The following is a 25,583-nucleotide window of genomic DNA, read 5'->3' on the forward strand; positions in this document are numbered from 1 at the left end:
CCTGGTCCACAAATCAAATGCATCTGTATATCAATTAAAAAGAGATGCTAGCTGTTCAAAATGCCCTGACAGCCTTCAAGGACCTAATTCATCCAGGACAACTACTGATAAAGACAGACAATACCACGGTCATGTGGTACATAAACAAGCAGGGGGGCATGCATCCTTACCCCCTTTGCAGACTAGCCATGGCTTTATGGGACACAGCATTGACTTACCAAGTTCATCTGCAGGCACAATTCCTGCCAGGAAAGGACAGTACTCTGGCAGACGAACTAAGCAGAAACCTCATGGATCCTCACGAGTGGCACCTGGATCCACAAGTCTTCAACATGATAACAAAGAAATGGGAATGCCTTGACATAGATCTATTTGCCTCCCCTCACAACTATCAACTAAAAAGATTCTGCACAAGGACTTATCACAGACAAGCATGGAAAGTGGACACCTTATCTTTCAACTGGAAACACCTATCAGTATATGCCTCTCCTCCACTGCCTCTCCTCCCCAAGATACTCCTAAAGGTGAGACAGGAGAAACCAAAAATTATTCTGATTGCCCCAGACTGGCCACGCCAGTACTGGTATCCGATCTTAAGGAACTTGTCTCAATGCCCAGCCTGGATCTTACCTCAAATACCTAACCTACTGTTCCAACAAAACAATCAGATTTTGTACAGCCAACTCAGGACTCTAAACCTGGCAGTATGGCAGATAATGTAGCAATACAAAGCACACCTCTCAGTAAAGCTGTGATGGACGTCATTTTGGAAGCCAGAAGGCCTAGTACTAGAAAATCCTATGCTGGAAAATGGAAGAGATTTTGTGCTTGGAACCAAGCTCAAGGAAATGACACAGCTGTACCAAATATTCCTCAGGTTTTGCAATACTTAACTGAGATGCTGGACAAAGGCCTATCTTTTTCATCAATTAAAATCCATGCTTCTGCCATTTCGGCTCATTACAATACAGAGCCACCACTCTTTTCTCATCCTTTATTAAGGCAGTACCTCAGAGGAGCCAACAATTTAAGGCCTCCAAGGAGACTGCCAGTGCCTGCATGGGACCTCAATTATGTATTGGAAAAACTCACCCTACCTCCTTTTGAGCCAGCAGCGACTGCGGATATAAAGTTCTTATCTTGGAAAACAGCTCTGCTCCTAGCACTAACTTTTGCAAGATGAGTGTCGGAGCTACAGGCTCTCATGGCTGTGGAACCTTTTTTCATTTTTTATCCAGACAGGTTCTCTCTGAGGACAAACCCTACATTTATGCCTAAGGTGGTGTCCAGTGTAGCCCTTAACCAAACTATTCATTTGCCAACTTTTTATCCAAATCCACAGAACAAGGGGGAGAAAATTCTGCATTCTTTGGACGTACACAGACAACTTAGATTCTACTTGGACAAAATTAAAGTTTTCAGAAAGTCAGAACAATTACTAGTAGCATATGCTGCAGGATCACAAGGAAAGGCTATCTCCAAGCAGACTATTTCAAAGTGGATAGGTCACTGCATTCGTTTCTACTATTGTCAGCATGGCAAGCCAGTGCCTAAGGGCATTAGGCCACATTCAACCAGAGCTGCAGCCACTTCGGCAGCCTTTCTCGGGGGAGTACCAACCAAAGACATTTTAGAGGCTGATACTTGGAGTTCAGTGCACACCTTTACAAAGCATTACAGTCTGCCACTTTACACTAAATCCAGAGCAGGCTTTGCCACTACAGTTCTGCAGGGCCTCTTAGCTGCTCCTAATGTTGTTTAACTTCAGCCCCCCTACCATAGCTTTGGGACTCTACCCAAATGTAATGACTGCAGCAGTGAAACATGAAGAACATAGTACAATTGTGTACACTTACCATAAATGTAGATGTTCGAGTGTATTCACTGTTGCAGTCCAGGTTACCCACCCGCCACCCCCCTTATTTCTGCGGAAACTTATCTTTACTTCTCTGATCTATACAACCTATGTGGTGTATTTGTTTGTAGATGAAGGTAAAGTTTATTTTGGTGCATGTATGTTTTATATATATCTAGCCTACCCTTTTGGGGGCACCTGACATCTGGGGCAAAAAAAACTGAAGAAAATGCCGTTGGCTGCATCTTTTATATACCCCTGACGTCAGGGAAGGGGCAACAGCAGCCGACGCAGGACCCAAGACTTTGGAATTCAGGCCGACTGAGGGCAACCTGCCAGCAGGATTACCCAAATGTAATGACTGCAACAGTGAATACACTCGAACATCTACATTTATGGTAAGTGTACACAACTGTACTTTTTCTGTATTTTTGGGTTTGAATGTTTGTTACAACAACCAAAGAAAGTAAAACACAAAAGTGGGATGAGTAAATCCAAAGATGTATCGAAAATGAATTTATTACATGTGGCTGACCCAAACAAACAAATCGGATGTTCTTCGTGTTTCACTGTTGCAGCCATTACATTTGGGTAATTTGCTGGCAGGTTGCCCTCAGTCGGCCTGAATTCCAAAGTCTTGGGTCCTGCGTCGGTTGCTGTCTCCTCTTCCTTGACATCAGGTCGTCAGGGGTATAAAACTTGCAGCCGACTCCATTTTCTTCAGTCTTTCTTGCCGTGCGGTGCCCAAAGCAGAAGCATTTCGTAAGTGCTGGTCGGCCGACTACTGAAATATTCAAGTTTGAGTTTCAGAATCGAAGTCTCCACTAAAGCTAAGTACCCCATTGGGGAAACTTTTTTCTTTCTTTTTACCGATGTCAGAAAAAGTTAATAATTGTATTACTTGTGGGAAGCAAATACCTCATAAGGATTTCCATTTATACTGTATTCCTTGCCTAGGCCCTGATCACAATGTGCGTGGCTGTCGGTTTTGTGCTAGATTTAACCAACACACTATTAAGCGTCAGTATATTTTTGCATCAAAGTATTTTGGAAACAGATTTAACTACCCAGAAATGTCGTCGGATAGCAATCCGACTACTGGAGTACATAAAAAACGCAAAGTAAAGGACAGAGAAAGGCAGTCGAGATCCAAAACCGACAATGAAGCTTCTCCTAAGCCAGTCGCCGGTTCTCCGGTACTCAGTGAGGCGCTTTTGCAGCCCCTGATACCCGCTACCTTCGAGTCGCAGGCCTATACCGACACCCATGTGGAGTCCGGCATGCCACAGGATACTCAAAGTATTGGACCGATGGATGTATCTCCCTCGGATTGGTCCTGAGCCGCTGAGCAGGCACCGGCTTCTGAAGGTGTATTCAGACCTTAACATTTGTATATCAAACCGACAACAGCTGCAAAACCAAAGACAAAAGCAACTTCTAAAACTAAAAAACTGACACATGAGCCACGTGCACAGGCCTCTATGCCTAAAAAACAGATGATCAAAATGGATGACGACCTTATTACCTTGATCAGGGATACCCATCCCCTTCCTGATAAGAGGCCTAGGCAAGACACTGATTATGAATCTTCAGATCAGGTTTCTATTTCTTCTGATTCCTCTTCTGATCAGGAATTATCTATACTTCCTTAGGATTCTGATGCTGAGGAGTGTATTACATCTGCATCTCCTCCTGAGGATTATTCATTTGGAGAAACCTTGCATACTTTGAAGGAGCATTTTCACTGGGAGAGTCAAGACTTCTCAGAATCAAAAAAGAGACTCAGGGATTTCCTTCTCCCGCAACACAGGCCTTTAGCCATTCCCCCTGATGTCCTTCAAGGATGCATCTGCAGTCATCACATATGGGTTGTCCTGCCTCAGGCAGCCCTTCGGTCGGCCAGATTCCAAAGTCTGGGTCCGGCGTCGGCTGATGTCGCACTTTCCCCGACATCAGAGTGCCTGGGGTATAAAAGCATTAGCCGACGCCATCTTCCTCGGTCTTTCTTGCCACGTGGTGCCCAAAGCAGAAGCAGTTCGCAAGTGCCGGTCGGCCAGCTCCTGTAATTCAGCTACCGAAGACTTCAAAAAGCTAAGTACCCCGTTGGGGACTCTTTCTTGCCTCAGCCGATGTCAGATAAAATTAATAATTGTTTAACTTGTGGGAAACAAATACCTCATAAGGATTTCCACTCTTACTGCCTCCCCTGCCTAGGCCCAGACCACGCCGTCTCGGCCTGTTCAGCCTGTGCTTCCTTCAACCGACGCACTCTTAGACGTCGGGCGGAGTTTGCAGAGGAATTTTTTGGGGCTAGTTTTCCGTATAAGATGCCGTTGGAGACTCTGACTTCACATTTAATTAAGAAACGGAAGGACAAGGACCAACACACGCGGGCCGCGGTTTCGGCTGAAACCATGGCCAGGCCTACCGCGAGTGTCTCGGTCTCGGCTGAAACCGAGTCCTTGGTACTTCCAATTACCGAAACCGCTCAACCGACTACCTCAGTCCCGGAGGCCCCGGCTGAGTTGGTTATTGAATTTCCAACAGAAACTGGTGTCCTGGAACCATCCGACACCATTCCTTTAGACAAATCTACACCAGCACGTGGTGCAGCCAGGCCTCCTGCATCCATGTCCATTAAGGCTTTCTCCAGGGCTAAAGCTGCTAAACTCTCAAAAGCTTTGCCTCCCAAGGTTATTCCTCAGGGACCCTCTACTGGTTCACAGATTCTAAGCTTAGCAGAGGATCTTATCTCCTTAATTAGGGGCTCTCAACCTCATCCGGACAGGGGCTCTCAACCTCCTCCAGACAAAAGGCCCAGGGTTGAGCCCTCTGATCCCCACTCCTCAGATGAGGCCTCTGATGGCTCTACTCTCTCAGACCACCAGGAGGAGTTTTTTTTGGCCTACGAGGATTCTGATGCAGAGGAATCTATTCCCTCGGCCTCCCCTCCTGAAGAGTTTTCCTTTGGGGAGACACTACACACTATGAGAGAGCATTTCCAATGGCAGGGCCAGGAATTCTCTGATTCCAGGAAAAGATTAAGGACCTTTTTACATTTGCCTCAGCATAGACCTTTAGCTATTCCTCCTGTTTTGAATGTCATTGATGATGTGTACTCTGACTCTAGCACAGCCCCTGATTCTCTCCCTCCGGCTCCTGTCAAACCCGATAGGTACTACAGGGTCCCGGACTCACATCTTTACCTTTACAAGGCCCACTCTGCTGATCCAGAAACTATTTCCCAGGGCCCTAAAGGGGTTGCAGCTGCCACTGCTAAAAATCCTCTCCCCTCTGAAAGGGAGTCCAGAGCTTTAGAGAGATGGGGTAAAAAAGTGTATACTTCTGCTACTCTTTCTATGAGGGCATTAAATTGTCATTTTCATATGATACAGTACCAAGAGTATTTGTTAGATGAATTGTATAAAAAACTGTCTTCACCTGACCCCCTAGACCGCAAGTCACTTCAGGATCTGGTACATAACTCACAACAGGTTAGCAACCATTTCTTGCAATGTGGTTATGATGCATTGGAAGCTTCATGTAGGTCAGCTATGACTGGCGCAGTCATACGTAGGCATGCTTGGCTGAAGGAACAATCTCTGCCAGACCATGTTAAAGCAAAGCTGCTGGATGCTCCACTGGAAAAGCAAAAGTTATTTGGCTCCACGGCTCAGGAGGTCCTAAAGAAATTTGAAGAAAAGGCTAAGTCCGTACAAACAGTCAAAGATTTTCTCCAAGTACAACCACCAAGATTCAGCAGGAATTGGCCTTCCAAGAATTGGTCCTTTCCAGACACAGAGAGGTTTCAGAGAGGCAAGAACAGGTGTGCCAGAGGTAGAGGGCAAGCTAGAGGCTCCTACAGAGGATGTCAATGGCAACCTCCCAACCAGATGCAGGGCCTTCAACTGCTGCACAAGGACAGGCTCAATTACTTACTTTGACACCGCCAGCCAGGGCTCAATTGGAAGCACCTTTGGGCGGAAAGCTTTCTTTATTCTCAGAAAATTGGCACAGTATTACAAGGGACAAATGGACACTACAAATAATAGACAAAGGATACAGGTTCCATTTCCACACATTACCAAAAAGAAAAGGCATGCCAGACCTGCCACCGAATCAAAGGGCAGAGGCTTTGAAACAAATTTCCAGCTTAATGCAAATGAAAGCTATAGAAAAGGTTCCTCTCTCAGAACAAGGCCAAGGATTTTATTCCAGACTATTCCTTGTTCCAAGAAAAGAAAAACAATGGAGGCCTATTCTCGACTTGTCCGCACTGAATACTTATCTCATTGTGCCAAAGTTCAAAATGCTGACTCTACAGCAGCTCCTTCCCATGCTGGGCAAGGGGTCTTGGCTGGTAACTCTATAGGCATACCTGCATGTCCCTATCAGACAAAGTTGCAGAAGACACCTCAGATTTCTTGCAGGGTCAGAGCATTATCAATTCTCAGCATTGCCCTTTGGCTTATCTACTGCGCCCAGAGTATTCACGAAATGCCTGGCATCAGTAATGGCACACTGCAGACTTCAGGGGATTCAAATATACCCATATGTGGACGACTGCCTTATACAAGTGGACAGCCAACAAACTTTGGTAAAACACTTGAATTATGCCATCCACCTACTTCAGGCCTTGGGATATACAGTCAACTTTCACAAATCAAGACTTGTTCCATCCCAAAGAATAACTTTTCTGGGTGCAAATCTAGATACAACCACCCAAATGGCCTTCCTCACAGAAGAAAAACAAAGTAATCTACCAGATTACTTCAAAAATCTGACAAGACAAACCCAGCTGACTGCAAGGAAAATCCTGCAGGCCCTGGGCTCCATGGCTTCTTGCATCCTTCTGATTCCGCAAGCAAGACTACATATGAGGAAACTACAATGGTACCTAAGGAGTTTATGGACTCAGCACAGTCACAGCCTGGAAACTTTGATACCACTCATTCCATGCCTTCAAAAGGAATTTCTGTGGTGGGCTCAAGCAAGCCAGTCAAACAGGGGGCTGCCTTTCAGCAAACCAATAGCCAGCCAAACCATTACAACAGACGCTTCAGACCACGGATGGGGAGCGCACTTGGAGGGCAGATGCTTTCAAGGTCTATGGTCACAAAAAGAGCTACGCATGCACATAAACCAAAAGGAAATGCTGGCAGTGATACATGCAGTCGAAGCCTTCAAACCCTTTCTGCATCAAGGCCATCTGCTAATAAGGACAGACAGCACCACGGTTATGTGGTACATAAACAAGCAAGGAGGCACCCATTCCTATCCTCTTTGCAGGCTGGCAATGAATCTATGGGAACTTTCCTTGAAGCTCAATATACAGCTACAATCCCAGTTTGTGTCAGGGAAAGATAATATACTGGCGGACAGCTTAAGCAGAAATATCATGGATGCACACGAATGGATGCTGCACCCGGACATCTTTCTACAGCTAACACAATCATGGGGGAGGCCAGACATAGATCTTTTTGCCACCCTCCACAATCATTAACTGAAGAAATTCTGCTCAAGGACATACCACCCAGAAGCATGGAAAGTGGACGCCCTCTCTTTCAGCTGGAGAACTCTAACAGTGTATGCATTTCCACCTCTCCCATTAATGACCAAGGTTTTACTGAAGATCAGGACAAAGCAGCCAAAAGTGATTCTGATAGCTCCGGACTGGCCAAGACAGCACTGGTACCCACTGTTAAAGAGCATGTCACGCACAAAATCATGGCCTCTTCCTCTATGGCCACTTCTACTGACACAGCACAACTACAAAACTCTGCATTCCAACCTGAAAACCTTGCAACTAACAGCCTGGAAAATACCTTGACTCCTCCTCAGGATAAGCTATCCCAGAGAGTGAAAGATATTATTATGGAAGCTCGCCGCCCTTCCACAAGAAAGGCATATTCAGCAAAATGGAAAAGATTTTACATTTGGAACACCACAAAGGGCCTAGATGCGACAGTGATGAACATGGCACATATACTGGAATACTTGGCAGAAATGTTCCACAATGGTCTGTCTTACTCTTCCATTAAAATTCATGCTTCAGCAATTTCAGCAGAGTACAATACTGATCCACCTGTCTTCTCTCATCCTCTCCTAAGACAGTTTCTAAGAGGAATCAAAAACATCAGTCCTCCAAGGAAACCACCCCTACCTACTTGGGACCTTAACTTCGTGTTGGAAAAACTAACACTGCCTCCCTTTGAACCAGCAGCATCTGCAGCACTACAGTTCCTGTCTTGGAAGACTGCTTTCCTTCTGGCCATAACCTCAGCAAGAAGAGTATCTGAGTTACAGGCCCTTATGGCAGTACAGCCATTTCTTATTTTTCATCAGGACAGAGTTTCATTGAGAACCAATCCTACATTTATGCCAAAGGTGGTATCCAGGGTTTCATTAAACCAAGCTGTTCACTTGCCTACCTTCTTTCCAAATCCACAAAACAAAGGGGAGAAACTTCTGCACACCCTGGAAATACACAGACAGTTGCGCTACTACTTGGACAGAACTAAAGGTTACAGAAAAACTGACCAGCTGTTGGTAGCATATGCTGCTGGAACACAAGGAAAAGCAATTTCCAAACAGACAATTTCAAAATGGATAGGGAATTGCATTCGTTTTTGTTACTCCTTTCATGGAAAAACTGTGCCAGCTAACATTAGACCTCATTCCACGAGAGCCACAGCCACCTCCACAGCCTTCTTAAGAGGGGTGGCTACCAAGGACATTTTAGAAGCTGCTACATGGAGCTCCGTGCATACATTTGCCAAGCATTACAATTTACCTTTATATTCCAGATCCAGAGCAGGCTTTGCTATGGCAGTCCTGCAGGGCATTTTAGCTACACCATCCTTTACGTAGTTCCTCCACCCCCAGATTGGCTATGGTATTCTACCCATATGTGATGACTGCAGATGCATCCTTGAAGGACATAGTACAGTTTTGTACCTACCATAAATGTAGAGTTCCGATAGGTATGCATCTGCAGTCAGGTTTACCCTCCCTCCTTCCCCTCTGTGGTATTTCTTGGGTACTTATCCCTCTTATAGCTAGCTGGAGTGATCTATTATGGTGTATTTGTTGTTATATTACTGTGCATGTTTGGATTTTTAAATGCATCTCTCCAAATTTAGCCTTCCTTAGAGGGCACCTGGCATCTGGGGCAAGAAAAACTGAGGAAGATGGCGTCAGCTGATGCTTTTATACCCCAGGCACTCTGACGTCGGGGAAAGTGCGACATCAGCCGCCGACCCAGACTTTGGAATCCGGCCGACCGAAGGGCTGCCTGAGGCAGGACAACCCATATGTGATGACTGCAGATGCATACCTATCGGACATCTACATTTATGGCAGGTACAAAACTGTACTTTTTAGACATTGTGGATGATGTGTTTTCGGAGTCAAGCTTGACCCCTGACTCCTTACCTCCGGCTCCCAGGAATTTATTACATGTGGCTGACCCAAACAAACAAACCGGTTTCGGCTCCTTTGTTTGGGTCAGCCACATGTAATCAATTAATTTTCAATAAATCTTTGGATTTAGTCATTCCACGTTTGTGCTGGACTTTCTTTGGTTGTTGCATTGGAACGGTTCAGTCCATGCACTAGCCTCACTTGCATGCTTGCTGTTGTTTTGAATGTTTGATAACATCCCCTTCCATGCAGCTTAAAACACATTATAAAAGGTACTTGGACCACTCTGTTGGCAAAGAGGAAGGGAAGGCTACCATCTGTCTTGCTAGTAATGTGGCTGAATCTTGCAGCCAAGGGGTCAGGGGGTTTGACTGGAAGGATGAGTAGGATCAGGTGGCTGGAGGTGGTCTGTTGTCTGGAAGCCCCCAAGTGAAGACCAGGGATAGTTCAGTAAGATTCTTGTCATGACACTGAATCCAAACCCAACAAATATTACAGTAATGAGACAAAATTGCCAAAACTGGTCTAGTCAATGAGACAATGCTGTTGCACTGGGAATAGCAATAAAAGATGCAAGAAATGTTTTTTTTTCTTTTTTTTCTACAGTGCCCCTGTACCCCTATAGTTAAATATACTAACTCCTGGAACTGTCTTATTCCCTTGCTACTAAGAGCAATCACAAAAAGGGTAAAATACTGCTCCAGACAAAGTTCTACAAATGCTATTGCAGTTCAGACTCACAAAAAAGTCAAATTCCAGTATTACACAAACTGAGTGATAGTTTATTTCCAGTCTTCAAAAAATAAATCATTATGTATGACTTCATGATGTAAAAGGATGATGCCCTGACTGTGACCTGGGCAACTGGGATTTGATTACCAGACCCAGCACTGTTGTACAGGGAGAGAGAGAGAGAAAAATGAAAGGATGAAGCCCATTCATCCCCCTTGGTGGGCAGGGTGGTGTGTGTGTGTTCTTGTCTGCAAATATGCAACATCTGCTATTCTTGGAAGAAATCAGGGAAACAGCCATGTGGTGCCTGTGTTTGGGTGTGCAGAATAGTTTGCTTATATCATTCCCTTGCAGAAATGAGGAGTGATCCAGGATTGCCATCCATTGCAGATCCCACCCAAAGGTGCTTACTGGGCTGTTACAGCGGAGGTGGAACTAAAATAAAAACTCCAGTCTCTCCTGATGATTGCCTTAATAATGGCCCCAACCAGCCAAGCTTTGCTGTCTGTGATGAGGGGAATACATGGAGAACCAGTTAAGTTGAGAAGGGGCTGATGATAGGACAGAGTTGCTGAGAAAGAAATCAGTAAATTAAATAATTCATCTAAACTGTCATGGTATTTAATTTATACTGCAAAAAAATCTTTCAGTATAAGTGTCACTGATCAAATTAAGTGGTCTCACTTGCAGGTGTTGCAGTACATCTGGCTAATCAAATGGCATTGTTAATTATTGACATCTGGGGTACAGTGACTAGGACATAATAAATACAACCGTCCATCTGCAGTTTGACATTGCAAGGGTCCCTGCCACCCAGCTGTCCCCAGCAGAGAACAATTAATAGAGAAAAATGAGCAAGTGAATGAGCAGCTGGTGAGGAGACTAAAGTGCCTGAGCTGAGCAGAAGGCAACAAGCCTGCAAAACATATTGAGAAATGTGACGTGACAGGGACAGAGAAACTGTTTTGTTTTTTTTGCAGCCAGTTCAAGAAACCTATGCGGATCACAAAATGGAGAAGTAATTATTGCAGTAAAAGATGCATAATAATAATTTTTTGCATAAGAATCTTTTTAAAGTAAGGTCAACTTGTAATGGTTTTCTTTCTTGCTGTTTAAATGTTTTTTTTTCTCTGCATGAAAGAACTAAAGTTGCCATGTTGTAAAATAACCCAGGTCCAGCCTGTGCACTGTACTGTCCTACCTCATTGCTGAGAGTTAAAGGTGATCAACCTGTCTCATACCCTGTTAAATGTTTAGCTTCAGCTAATATTCCTTGTTGTAGTGCCCTGTTGTTTTTCATTGTTTGTGCAACACCTTTCTCCTGTATAGCTGTACGTTTCACATTACTTATGTAGCATTCATTCAGTAATATACCATAGTATGCGTGCTTGTTTAAAAAATTTCTGTGATTACTGCAGTATTACTGTGCCTTTCTTTGGGATCCGAAAGGCAACCATAATGAAAATGTGTTCTGATAAAACACACTGATAATCAATACGAGCATGTTTGTCGTAATTAGCTGTGGTTCAGTGAGTCGCTAACAGTTGTAGAATGTTGAGTTGTACAGCATTACACTGTGCTGCTAGTGAAACTCAAAAGTCCATGTTTTCATTTTTTCAGTACTGCAACGGTGGTGATCTGGCTGACTACCTTCACTGTAAGTAAATAACACTTTTTTTTCTATAGAAGATGTCACTTGTGAAAAATATGCTTCTGTTACAGTCAGACATTAAGGCATAGGCCTGGCACTTATTGAGAAAGCACAGAAGAGAACCTTTCTTTGTAATGTACAATATTTGGTTACTTCATTTTTGTTCTAGCTCACTGTATCCAGAAGCCACAATTATTACTAAGATTGTAGGTGGTTCAGTCTGAAGATCAAGAACTTTTTAGCATTGCTTCATATTTTGAATTTTAGTAAAGCTGTTGAGCATCACATCCAGTTTATTTTTAACTGTTTTAAAAATGAAACATTTTTGTTCCTTGATTTGATTCCTGATGTTCATCGTGTTTCACTGTTGCAATCATTACTCTTGGGTTATCCTGCTGGCAGGCTACCCGCAGTCGGCCTGAATTCCAAAGTCTTGGTCCGGCGTCGGTTGCTGTCGCCTCTTCCCTGACGTCAGTGCTCCAGGGGTATAAAAGATGCAGCTGATGCCATTTTCTTCAGTCTTTCTTGCCGTGCGGTGCCCGAAGCAAAAGCAGTTCGCAAGTGCCGGTCGCCCGACTCCTGAGAGTTTCAAAATCGAATTTCAGATCCAAAGTCTTCATTAAAGCTAAGTACCCCGTTGGGGAAACTTTTTTCTTGCTCCAGACCGATGTCAGAAAAAGTTAACAATTGTATTTCTTGTGGGAAGCAAATACCTCATAAGGATTTTCATTCTTACTGTATTCCTTGCCTAGGCCCTGATCACGACGTTGCTAGCTGTCGGTTTTGTGCTAGATTTAACCAATGCACTATTAAGCGTCGGTATGATTTTGTCTTTCATTACTTTGGCCGAAGGTTTAATTATATAATGCCGTCGGAACAGCCGATGACCGGAGTTTACAAAAAGCAAAAGGAAAAGGACAGGCATCCGAGGTCTAAAAGCGACAACCAGGCTCCCGCTAGGCCAGTCGCTGGTTCTCAGTGAGGCGCTTTCGCAGCCCCTGACGCCTGCTACCTCAGAGCCACAGGCTGCTCCCGACTCCCACGTGGAGCCGACTAGGCCTCTGGATACTCAAGGTATTGGACCCTCGGAAACTATTCCCTCAGATGGGTCTGGAGCCACTGAGCAGGCATCGGCTTCTGAGGGTGTTTTCAGACCTACACATTTATATGTCAAGCCTATCAGCTTCAAAGACTAAAACAGCTCTAAAGACAAAGAAACAAGTACAACATTCCCCTGGACAGACTTCCATGCCTAAGAAACAGATGCTTAAAATGGCCGAAGACCTAGTTACTTTGATCAGGGGTTCCCATCCCCCTCCTGATAAGAAGCCTAGGCAAGAGACAGAATATGACTCTTCTGATCAGGTTTCAATTTCCTCTGACTCCTCTTCTGAACAGGGATACTCTTTTCCTCCCTATGAGGATTCTGATATGACTGAATCTATTCCTTCAGTCTCTCCTCCTGAGGATTATTCTTTTGGGGAAACCCTACATACCATGAGGGAGCATTTTCACTGGGAGAGCCAAGATTATTCAGAATTTAAGAAAAGGCTCAGAGATTTTCTTTTATTACCTCAGCACAGAACTCTTGCTATTCCACCTGTTCTAGACATTGTAGATGATGTGTTTTCAGAGTCCGGCATGTCCCCTGACTCTTTACCCCCCTGTACCTGCTAAGCCAGACAGATACTACAGGGTGCCAGACTCTCATAAATTTCTATATAAAATCCCCTGCTGCTGACCCAGAAACTATTTCTCAGGGTCCCAAAGGGATCAAGGCTTCCACTGCAAAAAAACCTGTCCCCTCTGATAGGGATTCTAGGGCACTGGACAGAAGGGGGAAAAAAGTTTACACTTCTGCTATCTTGGCTGTAAGGGCTTTAAATTGTCAGTTTCATATGCTTAAATATCAGCAATACTTAATGTCACTGCTTAAACAGAAAATATTGACAAATTCTGAATGTTCTGATAACAAGGAAATGCAGGATTTATTGCTTGCAGCTGAACAAGTGGGAAAACATACTTTACAATGTGGTTATGATTCGCTGGAAGCCTCATGCAGGGCCGCAGTTACGGGTTCTGTCATTAGAAGGCATGCTTGGTTAAAGGAACAGAATCTGCCTGATCATGTTAAAGCAAAATTATTGGATGCTCCATTACAGCATGATACTTTGTTTAGTGTTAAAGCAGAAGAGGTGTTGAAGAAAATGGAGGATAAAGCGAAATCCATGCAGACAGTTAAGGATTTCCTACAGGTACAGCCACCCAGATTTAGCAGGAACTGGCCTACAAAGAATTGGTCCTTTCCGGTGTCAGACAGACCACAAAGAGGCAGATACAGACGCCCCAGAGGCAGATCCCAGCCCCAAGGCCCATACAGGCCTAAACAATGGGGTGCTTCTACGTCCAAAAGCAGAGAGGACAACTCACAACCATACAGGAAACAGTCCCAATGACTTTCCTCTGCCAGAACCAAGCACTTATCTTTTGGCAGCCTCCTTTAGAGGGAAAACTAGCATTTTTTTCACCAAATTGGCACATGATTACCCAGGACAAATGGGTCTTGAACATAGTGTCTCAGGGCTACAGGTTCCACTTTCACACCCTGCCAAGAGCAAAAGGTATGCCAGACCTGCCACACAATCAATGGGCAGAGGCACAAAAGCAAGTTTCATCCCTCATGGACATGAGGGCCATTCAGCAAGTACCACAACAAGAGCAGGGACAATGATTTTACTCAAGACCTTTCCTGGTGCCCAGAAAGGACAAAGCCTGGAGACCAATTCTGGACCTGTCTATTCTAAACACATTTCTGGACGTTTCGAAATTCAAAATGTTGACTCTGCAGCAGCTGCTGCCCATACTGGGCAAGAAGGCTTGGCTCGTTAATTTGGACCTAAAAGAGGCATACCTGCATGTCTCAATCAGTCTTGCAGAAGATACCTTAGATTCATAGCTGGCTCAATGCACTACCAATTCTCTGCACTGCCCTTTGGCTTATCTACTGTGCCCAGGGTCTTCACCAAATGCCTGGCACCAGTAATTGCATTTTGCAGACAAAGAGGAATTCACATATATCCTTTCCTTGGACGACTGCCTTATTCAAGCAGAGAACAAAGACATTCTACTACAGCATCTGGCGTTTGTAAAAAGATTACTAATTTACCTAGGGTACACAGTAAATGAAAATAAATCAAAACTAGTACCCTCTCAAGAGATAATATTCCTGGGTGCAAGCTTAAATACAACTGCCCAGATGGCTTATCTCACGCCAGACAAACAAAGACAACTGACTTCTTACTTCAAAATGTTGGCAGCAAAGACCCAGTTATCTGCAAGAAATATTCTGCAGGCTTTGGGCTTCATGGCATCCTGCATTCTGCTAATTCCATATGCCAGTCTGCATATGAGGAAACTACAATGGTATCTAAAAAGTGTTTGGACTCAACATTGCCACAGCCTGGAAACATTAATTACCCTTAACATTAATTACCCTTATTCCCTGCCTGCAACAGGAGTTTCGATGGTGGGCACAGGCCTGTCACCACAACAAGGGACAGCCATTCACTTTACCCACAGCCAGGCAGACACTAACAACGGATGCATCAGATTATGCCTGGGGGGCCCACATGGCAGGAAAATGTATTCAGGACACATGGCCCACAAGCCAAATGCCTCTTCATATCAATCAAAAAGAGATGCTAGCTGTACAGAATGCACTGACAGCTTTCAAGGATCTACTTCATCCAGGACAACTACTAATAAAGACGGACAATACTACAGTCATGTGGTACATAAACAAGCAGGGAGGCACACATTCCTACCCCCTCTGCAGACAAGAAGTGACCTTATGGGACACAGCATTGGCTTTTCAAGTTCACCTCCAAGCACAATTCCTGCCAGGAAAAGCAAATACTCTGGCAGACGAACTAAGCAGAAACCTCATGGATCCCCACAAATGGAAACTGGATCCACAAGTCTTCAGTATGATAATAAGGAAATGGGGATGCCCAGACATAGATCTATATGCCTCCCCTCACAACTGCCAGTTGCAGAGATTTTGCACAAGGATTTATCACAAGCAAGCATGGAAAGTGGACGCCCTATCCTTCAGCTGGAAAAATCTGACAGTATATGCTTTTCCCCCACTGCCTCTCCTTCCCAGGGGTACTCCTAAAGGTCAGACAAGAGAAGCCAAAAATGATACTGATTGCACCAGACTGGCCATGCCAGCACTGGTACCCAGTCCTGAAGAGCTTGTCTCAAGGTCCAGCATGGATACTGCCTCAAACTTCTCATTTACTGACCCAACAAAACAGTCAGATCCTGCACAGCCAACTCAGGGCCTTAAATCTGGTAGCATGGCGGATAATGTAGCCATTCAGAACACTCCTCTTTCAAAAGCTGTTATGGATGTTATCTTGAAGGCCAGGAGGCCCAGTACCAGAAAGTCTTATGCAGAAAAATGGAAGAGATTCTCTGCCTGGAGACAGGAACAAGGAATTGACACGTTTGTACCAAATATTCCTCAGATTTTACAATATTTAACTGAGATGCTGGACAAAGGCCTATCCTTTTCATCAATTAAGATTCATGCCTCTGCCATTTCAGCCCATTACAATACGGAACCACCTATCTTTTCTCATCCTTTAATAAGACAGTACCTCAGAGGGGCCAAAAACATAACACCCCCAAGGAGAGCACCAATACCTGCATGGGACCTAAATTATGTCTTGAAAAAACTCACATTGCCTCCTTTTGAGCCAGCCTCAACAGCAGATATAAAATTCTCATCCTGGAAAACAACTCTGCTCCTAGCAATAACCTCTGCAAGGCGAGTCTCGGAGTTACAGGCACTCATAGCTGTGGAACCTTTCATCATTTTCCATCCGGACAGGGTTTCTCTGAGGACGAACCCTACATTTATGCCTAAGGTGATGTCCAGTGTGGCCCTCAACCAAACCATTCACTTGCCAACCTTTTATCCTAATCCACAGAACAAGGGTGAGAAAATTCTGCATTCTTTGGACATACACAGGCAGTTAAGATTCTACTTGGACAGAACTAAAGCTTTCAGAAAGACTGAGCAACTTTTAGTGTCATATGCTGCAGGTTCACAAGGAAAGGCTATCTCAAAACAGACTATTTCTAAATGGATAGGCCATTGCATCCATTTCTGCTATTTTCAACATGGCAAATCAGTGCCTAAGGACATTAGGCCTCATTCCACCAGAGCAGCAGCCACTTCAGCAGCCTTCCTCAGGGGAGTACTAACCAAAGATATCTTAAGAGGCTGCAACTTGGAGTTCAGTGCACACCTTCACAAAGCACTACCACTTACCTCTTTACTCTAAGTCCAGAGCAGGCTTTGCCACTGCAGTTCTGCAGGGCCTCATAGCCTCTCCTAATCCTATTTAGCCCAGCCACACTACCTCAGCTTTTGGATTCAACCCAAGAGTAATGACTGCAACAGTGAAACACGAAGAACATTGTACTGTTGTGTACCTACCATAAATGTAGATGTTCGAGTGTATTCACTGTTGCAGTCCAGGTTACCCACCCACCATCCCCCTTTTCTTTGCTGGAGCTTATCTGCACTTCTCTATTCTATACAACCTTTTTGGTGTATTTGCTTGTAGATGAAGGACAAGTTATTTTTGTGCATGTATTTTTATTGGCATATTCTTTCAGCCTTCCAATTTAGGGGCACCTGACATCTGGGGCAAGAAAAACTGAAGAAAATGACGTCGGCTGCATCTTTTATACCCCTGGCGCACTGACGTCAGGGAAGACGTGACAGCAACCGACGCTGGACCTAGACTTTGGAATTCTGGCCGGCTGCGGGTTGCCTGCCAGCAGGATAACCCAAGAGTAATGACTGCAACAGTGAATACACTTGAACATCTACATTTATGGTAGGTACACACCTGTACTTTTCCTCCCACAATCCAAAGAATGCATTTGGTGACTTGGTGGCCATTAAACTGTAAGTGTACATGTGATTTGTGAATGAGTTTATACATGTACACAAGCGCACGAGTGTGTGTGTTTGTGTATGTGTTTGTTTGTTTGTATGAGAGAGTGAGAGTATGTTTACTGGCATCCTATACATAATTAGTTTCCCTGCCTTACCGCTAGGCTCTGTCTCCCTCACAACCTGAAGAGAATAAAGCACTTGTTAAGAGAATGCATGCTATAAATTGAGTATTGTTTTTTCCATTTCTGTGAATCCGTTAATTCATTGCAGTGTATATTTGTTGTTTGTGTCTGCTTCCAGCATTTAATTGTTGTCAGGAATTGGAACTAGAGGATAGGTTCATAAGTACTTACTAGGCTGTTGATCTCTTGTGGATCTTAAGTGGTAATTATTAGCCCCTTATATTTTGCAGTATGAATCTCACAAGTGTATGCTGGATACTTACTAGTTTCACCTACCAATGAGGGCAAGTGCTGCTAAACCAGGGGTGAATTTGGGGTTACCCATCAATTCATCCAGTAGTTGAGTAGAGTTAGGGAAGTACTGTGCTTTTCTGGAGGGGAAGATGGTTCTATAGAAGTGGTATTCTCTGTGGTACATGCCTGTCTCTCCAGCATGTTCTGTTAATCTTGCAAAATAGATGGGGGTACTTGTGTATTATCACAACCACATTCTCAGCGACTTGACTCACCGCTGATATTTTCTGGTAGCCCTTCAAGCTATCGTTTTGTTTGGGAAGGAAGTTCAAGTTTTTACAATGTAACGTTTGTAACACTAATTATATGGATATTGATAACATAATAAGGTTTTAAAATATGATGTTACTGACCATGCAAGTTGCACTGTATGATCATTATTTTTCCTGCTGAAAATCCTGTTCATATTCAACTTTGCTTTCAGTTTAGTTACTGTTCCACGTGTTCTGTGACAACCCTTGATCATGACAGTCTTTTAATTCTTATCCTCGGTGTACTTAATCGTCATTTATAACAAAATAAAAAAGGTATTTCTTAAAAGAACGAAAGATGCTGGTAGACCCCCCCAAACAGTAATGCCATCAGGAGCTACAGCTCTGATGAACTACATTTCAAATATTTCCTGTTTTTGCTGAACAGCAGTATGTTTCATTGAGTGGTACAGATACCTCCAAATTCAAAAAATCTGGAGAAAAAGATAAATAATGGTGGGGAACAGGGTAGATGATCAAAAATCAGCGACATATATACTTCACTTATAAGCAAAAACCAAAAAAACAGGACGAAGAAGAAGCATACAATTTATAACATGTTTTTAGAAGCCTGTTGGTTTCCCAAACAAAACGATAGCTTGAAGGGCTGGCAGAACATATCAGTAGCAAGTCACTGAGAATGTGGTTGCGGTAATACGCAAGTACTTAGATGGGTACTTAAAATCTCAAATAAGGATAGCATTTTAATTAATTTTGGACTTTATAGTTAAGAAGTCCTCATTTTTGTAGGGGACATAGGTGATATAAATGAGTTCCAGTAATATGTTCATTGCCACTTATATTTCTTGTTAGCAATTTCTAGTTCTATGATGTTTCCTTGGCTTCTGGATTTTAGGTTTTATTTTACATATATTAAGACACCACCCCTTATCTAGAGGTTGTGTTTACAGTCTGCATGTCAGAAGCTGAGTATACACTTTTACAGTATCATCATAATTAGATGAAAAGGATCAATGAATATAGTAAAAAGCAACAATCCTAAATCCCAACTGTAATAGGTCAGTGGGAGGAAAGTGTGTAATTCCATTTTATTTCTTGTGCTCATTCGGAGGGGGTAGGTTTTGAACCATGTGTGCTCTGCACCTGGAATAGCTGTAAGAGGATATGATCTAGCTTGTCAAAGGCTTTTAGCTTATCAAGGGATAGAACTCCCTTTGGTTGCCTTTTGTTAAGGTTACATATTGAATAAGGGCAGTTATGGCAGTATAGCATAACTGCTATGTGTAGAAAATAAAGTTGTAATAAAATGTTGCATGTGTGGGGTTTCAAAGCCCACTGCCCGGCTATGATTTTGTCACTTAAGGATCATTGTAATCACTGAACTGTAATATTTTATTGGATCCCTTCTAAACTGCAGGCTTTGTCCTTGCATTCTTACATTTTAGGTAGCAGAGGCCACCAAAGCAGACACCCAAACAACCACCACCTCAGAACACAACACCTGCAACACATAGACCTCACAGTCAGAGTGTCAAACAGTCACAGCCCTTAAGGCCAAACACAATGCCAGACACACTAGTCATTGGTGACTCCATAGTCAGACACACTGACGTCCCGCTCACCAGACTGAGTAAGGAGAAGGTCACAGTAAGCTGCCTGTCGGGCGCTAGAATCCGCCACATAACGCAAGCACTCAGGTCTCTCAACAGCAGGTACAAATATGACTCAGTCATTGTCCACGCTGGTGTAAACGACCTGAGACGTACCTCCTTGGACTACATGAAAAGAGACATTGAGGAGCTCTCTGATTATGTAGCCCAGGCAGGTATGACCCTGACCTTGAGCAGTATCCTACCTTCACCAAGAATGATGCCACAATACAGAGATAAGATGATCAGCTTTAACAATTGGCTTAAACTCTGGTGTCATTCAAAGGGGATCCAATGTCTGTCTGCCTGGGATGACATGCTGGACAAGCCACGCTGCTTAAGGGACGGCTTGCACCTGTCACCCTGGGATTCCGGATATTGGCAAAGGCTCTTGCCACCCCCATAGTGCCTTTTTAGGCAAGGCTCAAATTCTAAACCTACCACCCTAGAACACAAAAAGGAAAAAACTAAGGGTAATGCTGCTCAATGCCAGAAGTCTAAATCTCAAAATGCACGCACTCGAGGCCCTTCTCAGTATGGAGAACATCGATGTCTGTGCAGTGACAGAAACCTGGTTCAAGGCTCCTGAGAGCACCCCAGCACTATCAGGTTTTACCTCTTATCATGCGTTCGCCCCAAAATCCGGACAATACCTAGAAAGGAGGGGGTATCCATATTCATCAAAGACACCCACACCTCAAGACTGGTGGCAACGCACGATGCATCGGAGACCATCCAGGTGCAATTAACCATAGGCAGGACTGCTCTGCAAATTGTAGCATGTTACAGGCCACCCTCACAAACTCAGGAACCTCACATGGCCTTCCTGAAAACACTAGAGGGATAAATGTATCACCAAACACCATCATACTAGGTGACTTCAATTACCCTAATATAGACTGGGAACACTACTCAAGCCCAAACACCCTAGCCCAAAAGTTCCTGGAATTCATAAACTCAAATGCCATGGAACAACTAGTCACCATCCCACAAGAGGAGAAAACATACTTGATCTCATCATCACGAACATGGGAGCACAATGTTCAACACCGGAAGTATACCCTCACTGGTGAGATCAGATCACAAACTAATCTCGCTGGAGGTCCTCATCCCACCCCACCTGAAATAAAAAGACCACAGTAAAGAACTTCTCGAAAGCCGACTTCACACTTCTAAAGACTAGTGTGGTCTCCTTTAAGGCCCCGAGCCGACGGAAAACAGTACTCAAGCCGCTGAATCACTTACAAATGCCTTCTACCAGCACCTGCAGGACTGCATGGATAAGGCAATCCCAAGCAAAACAAAGACTCTTTGTACCAAAGGCAAGCGTCCACTCTGGTGGACCCCAGCCATAAACAAACTCTACAACAAAAGGAGGAAGCTACTACAAGATAGAGCAAAATCCTTAAAAGGTAAGACACCCTTGATCACTATAAGTAAAAACTAAGAGCTCTCATAAAATCATCCAAAGCAAATTTTGAGAGAAAAATAGCTAAAGACTCAAAAGACAATCATAAGGCCTTCTTTAGCTATGTTAGAAACCTGGGAGGAAACTCCCAGATATGCTCAGAACTAGTTCAAAATGATGTGAAGATTACTGATCCTACAGACATTGCCAGCATACTGGCTGACAGGTTCAGTGCAAACTTCTCCCCTCCCCCAAAAGGAGAGATATCTATACCAGCGATTGCAGCCCCCAAACATCTCCAACGCCCAAGTGAGAACTGCTCTCTCCAAAGCAAAAACACAGCATCCATGGGACCTGATGGTGTCCCCGGCTGTGTGCTCCACGAACTCAACGAGGAATTAAACCCACAGCTAGGACAGCTGTTTAATCATAGTCTTACCTCTGGATACGCATCCAGGAGTGGCGCACTGCAACTGTGGTCCCACTTCACAAAGGCGGTGCCTCCACCGACCCTGGAAATTACCGCCCATTAGCTTGACAAGCCTTATCTGCAAAGCCATGGAGAGGATCATAATGGACCTCATAAATAAAGACATAGGAATTTGCAGACTTTGGATCCATCCCAGTTTGGCTTTGTCAAAGGCAGATCATGCCTTCTAAACTTGGTTGACTTTTTGAAACAGTCACCAAAGCCATTGATGAGGAAAGGCAGTCCATACAGCCTACCTCGATCTGGCGAAGGCCTTTGATACAATACCCCACTCGGGTATCATTGAAAACTCATCAGCTTAAATGTTAACCCATACATCACAAGATGGGTTGCAAACTGGCTGAGTGACAGAACCCACAGGGTCAGAGTTGCTGGCGCCATGTCAGACTCAAAGCCTGTCACAAGTGGTGTACCACAGGGCTCAGTCCTGGGCCCACTCTTGTTTGGCATCTACTTTTCCAAGTACAAGCAAACACAGGAGGGTTATGGCTGACAAAGTTTGCAGATGACTGCAAACTGGGCGCCATAGTAGAAAACACATCTGACACAGATATCCTTCAGAAGGGTCTCACAGAAACGGATAACTGGTGCCAGAGCCATGGCCTAAAGTTAAATGCCAAAAAATGCATAGTCATACCCTTCGGGAAAAACAAGGTTACCCCTAGCTACCAAATAGGTGGCAATCCACTGAGTACAGAAGAAGTTATCAGGGACCTGGGGACCCAGGTTGATAGTAGTCTGTCATTCGACACCCATGTAGCTAAAGTAGTTAGGAAGACCTTCTACATTGCCCACCTTATCATGAAGGGATTCTCATCTAGATCAAGGGAGGTCATAGTCTCCCTATAATTGTCCCCTGGAAATTACCGCCCCATTAGCTTGACAAGCCTTATCTGCAAAGCCATGGAGAGGATCATAATGGAACTCATAAATAAAGACATAGGGAACTTGCAGACTTTGGATCCAACTCAGTTTGGCTTTGTCAAAGGCAGATCCTGCCTCTTAAACTTGGTTGACTTTTTCGAGACAGTCACCAAGGCCATTGATGAGGGAAAGGCAGTCCATACAGCCTACCTCGACCTGGCAAAGGCCTTCGACACAATACCCCACTCAGGTATCATCGAAAAACTCATCAGCTTGAATGTAAACCCATACATCACAAGATGGGTTGCAAACTGGCTAAGTGACAGAACCCACAGGGTCAGAGTTGCTGGAGCCATGTCAGACTCAAAGCCTGTCACAAGTGGTGTCCCACAGGGCTCAGTCCTGGGTCCACTCTTGTTCGGCATCTACTTTTCTGAAGTACAAGCAAACACAGGAGGGTTATGGCTGACAAAGTTTGCAGATGACTGCAAACTGGGCCATAGTCGAAAACACATCTGACACAGATATCCTCCAGAAGGGCCTCACAGAAATGGATAACTGGTGCCAGAGCCATGGCCTGAAGTTAAACGCCAAAAATGCATAGTCATACCCTTTGGGAAAAACAAGGCTACCCTAGCTACCATATAGGTGGCAATCCACTGAGCACAGAAAAAGTCATCAGAGATCTGGGGACCCAGGTTGACAGTAGCCTTCGTTTGACACTCATGTTGCTAAAGTAGTTAGGAAAACCTTCTATATCACCCACCTGATCATGAAGGGATTCACATCTAGATCAAGGGAGGTCATCGTCCCCTGTACTCATCACTTATTAGACCTATGATTGAGTACAATGCCCCGCTCGAATGTATCTGACCAGACACCTGCTGCAGCTTGAAAGGCCCCAAAAGTTCCTCACCAAAAGGATAAAGGGTCTCAAAATATGTCTTATGCTGCCCGACTGAAAGAACTCCAGCTCTATTCAGTCTCATACCGCTTGCTCAGAGGTGACCTGTGCCTGACATATAAGGCCATGTCAAACCCAGATTTGATGAATATGCTTCACCTCAAAAATCTAGATCCCTCAGAACCACAAGGGCGGAGACTTAAACCTTGACACGGTTATAAATAGAACGTGCTGGAGGGACAGATTCATCACCCAGAGACTCCCTATGCTGTGGAACAAAATCCCGGTACATGTGAGGCAGAGCACCTCTCTGGTCTTGTTCAAGAGGAATCTTGACCAATGGATGGGAGATTGCAGATATACCCCAGGGATTACTTCAGCGTCACTGCTTGACAGAGGCACAGCAAAATGATAGGCATAGTTTTTATTCAAACTAAAGGGGTGGCGAAAGCCACATAACTATGGGCTAGGCTTATAAATGCCCTTGGGCAGATAGCCTAGTATGAACCTATGAACCTATGAACCTATGAACCTATACTCATCACTCATCAGACCAATGATTGAGTACAATGCCCCATTCGGAATGTATCTGACCCGACACTTGCAGCAGCTGGAGAGGCCACAAAAGTTCCTCACCAAAAGGATAAAGGGTCTCAAACATCTGTCCTATGCTGCCCGACTGAAAGAACTCCAGCTCTATTCAGTCGCTTACCGCTTGCTCAGAGGTGACCTTTGCCTAACATACAAGGCCATGTCAAACCCAGATTTGATGAATATGCTTCACCTCAAAAAATCTAGATCCGTCAGAGCCACAAGGGCGGGAGACTTAAATCTCGACACAGCTATTAATAGGACGTGCTGGAGGGATAGATTCATCACCCAAAGACTCCCTATGCTGTGGAATAAAATCCCGGTATATGTGAGGCAGAGCACCTTGCTGGCCTTGTTCAAGAGAAATCTTGACCAATGGATGGGAGATCGCAGATATACCCCAGGGATTACCTCAGTGTCACTGCTCAACAGAGGCACAGCAAAATAATGGGTATAGTTCCCCATACTAAAGGGGTGGCGTAAGCCACAAAACTATGGGCTAGGCTTGTAAATGCCCTCGGGCAGATAGCCTAGTATGAACCTATGAACCTATGAACCTATGTGTTTGTAGGAGCATTTTCCCATACAAGTGTATGAGAATGATTTTTATTTTAAAATAGTACTATATGAGAATATTTCTGAGAAAATGTAAGCTGTGTTTAAGTGCTAGTCTGTCATGTACTGATTTTAGCAGTTCCTTGAAGGTGTACATAACAGAGAGCTTTGTCTTCCACTTCTGAAGGAAAGATCTCATACTGTATTGTGTTGACAGAAGGGACAAAGTTGTTCTAAGTGGAACTTTACACTGTTAAAAAAGACAATTTTATGTTAGATTTTAAATTTTAGCCCTCAGAATGTTGCCTCTTCCTTCATTTGAACCGAGTACAACTTACCAGCTACTAATCCTGCTCTGGAAAGCTTTATTGTTTAGCGGTTGTCACTTCATTTCAAGTTTTTATAACTGCTTACTGGTATAAGTAGCATTCTTTTGACTTTTCTATAAATGCAGAGTTACATTCCTAACTTTATTTCAATGAATGCTTGAAAATCGCCATTAAACAAGGTCGTACAAATACCAGTATCAGACTGTGCCACTCTAGCCTAGTCGAATGGTAGGTCCCTTCTTTGGGTGCGTGTACAGTAATATGAAGAGCATTGGAAAATAGAAATTTTCTCGATTGGAAAGGGGTTATTTTTGTCACTAAGTGATTTGTTCAAGTGGAAGTCAGCTATCTACTTCTTCATTAATAGAAACTTGGAAACATTTTTGGGGATAATTTGCACAATTGAGAGAGGTGTCATTTCTGTAGCATTTGTCAGTGGCATGTTCTGCTTCAGAAGTTTGTGTAGCA

At 44.0% G+C, this 25,583-nt stretch overlaps 1 protein-coding gene across 1 annotated transcript in view; it reads left to right on the forward strand.

Moving 5' to 3' along the window:
• The window catches only part of ULK1 (unc-51 like autophagy activating kinase 1), a 1,203,955-nt gene that overhangs the window by 434,831 nt on the left and 743,541 nt on the right, over positions 1–25,583 (forward strand). The window contains exon 5 of the mRNA XM_044068766.1: positions 11,630–11,666. Coding sequence (XP_043924701.1) covers positions 11,630–11,666 — 37 coding nt within the window. The remainder of the gene's footprint in view (positions 1–11,629; positions 11,667–25,583) is intronic.

The sequence above is a fragment of the Protopterus annectens genome, chromosome 4.part0 (assembly GCF_019279795.1).
Source record: "Protopterus annectens isolate FY-2018-M chromosome 4.part0, PAN1.0, whole genome shotgun sequence".
NCBI classification, from domain to species: domain Eukaryota; kingdom Metazoa; phylum Chordata; order Ceratodontiformes; family Protopteridae; genus Protopterus; species Protopterus annectens.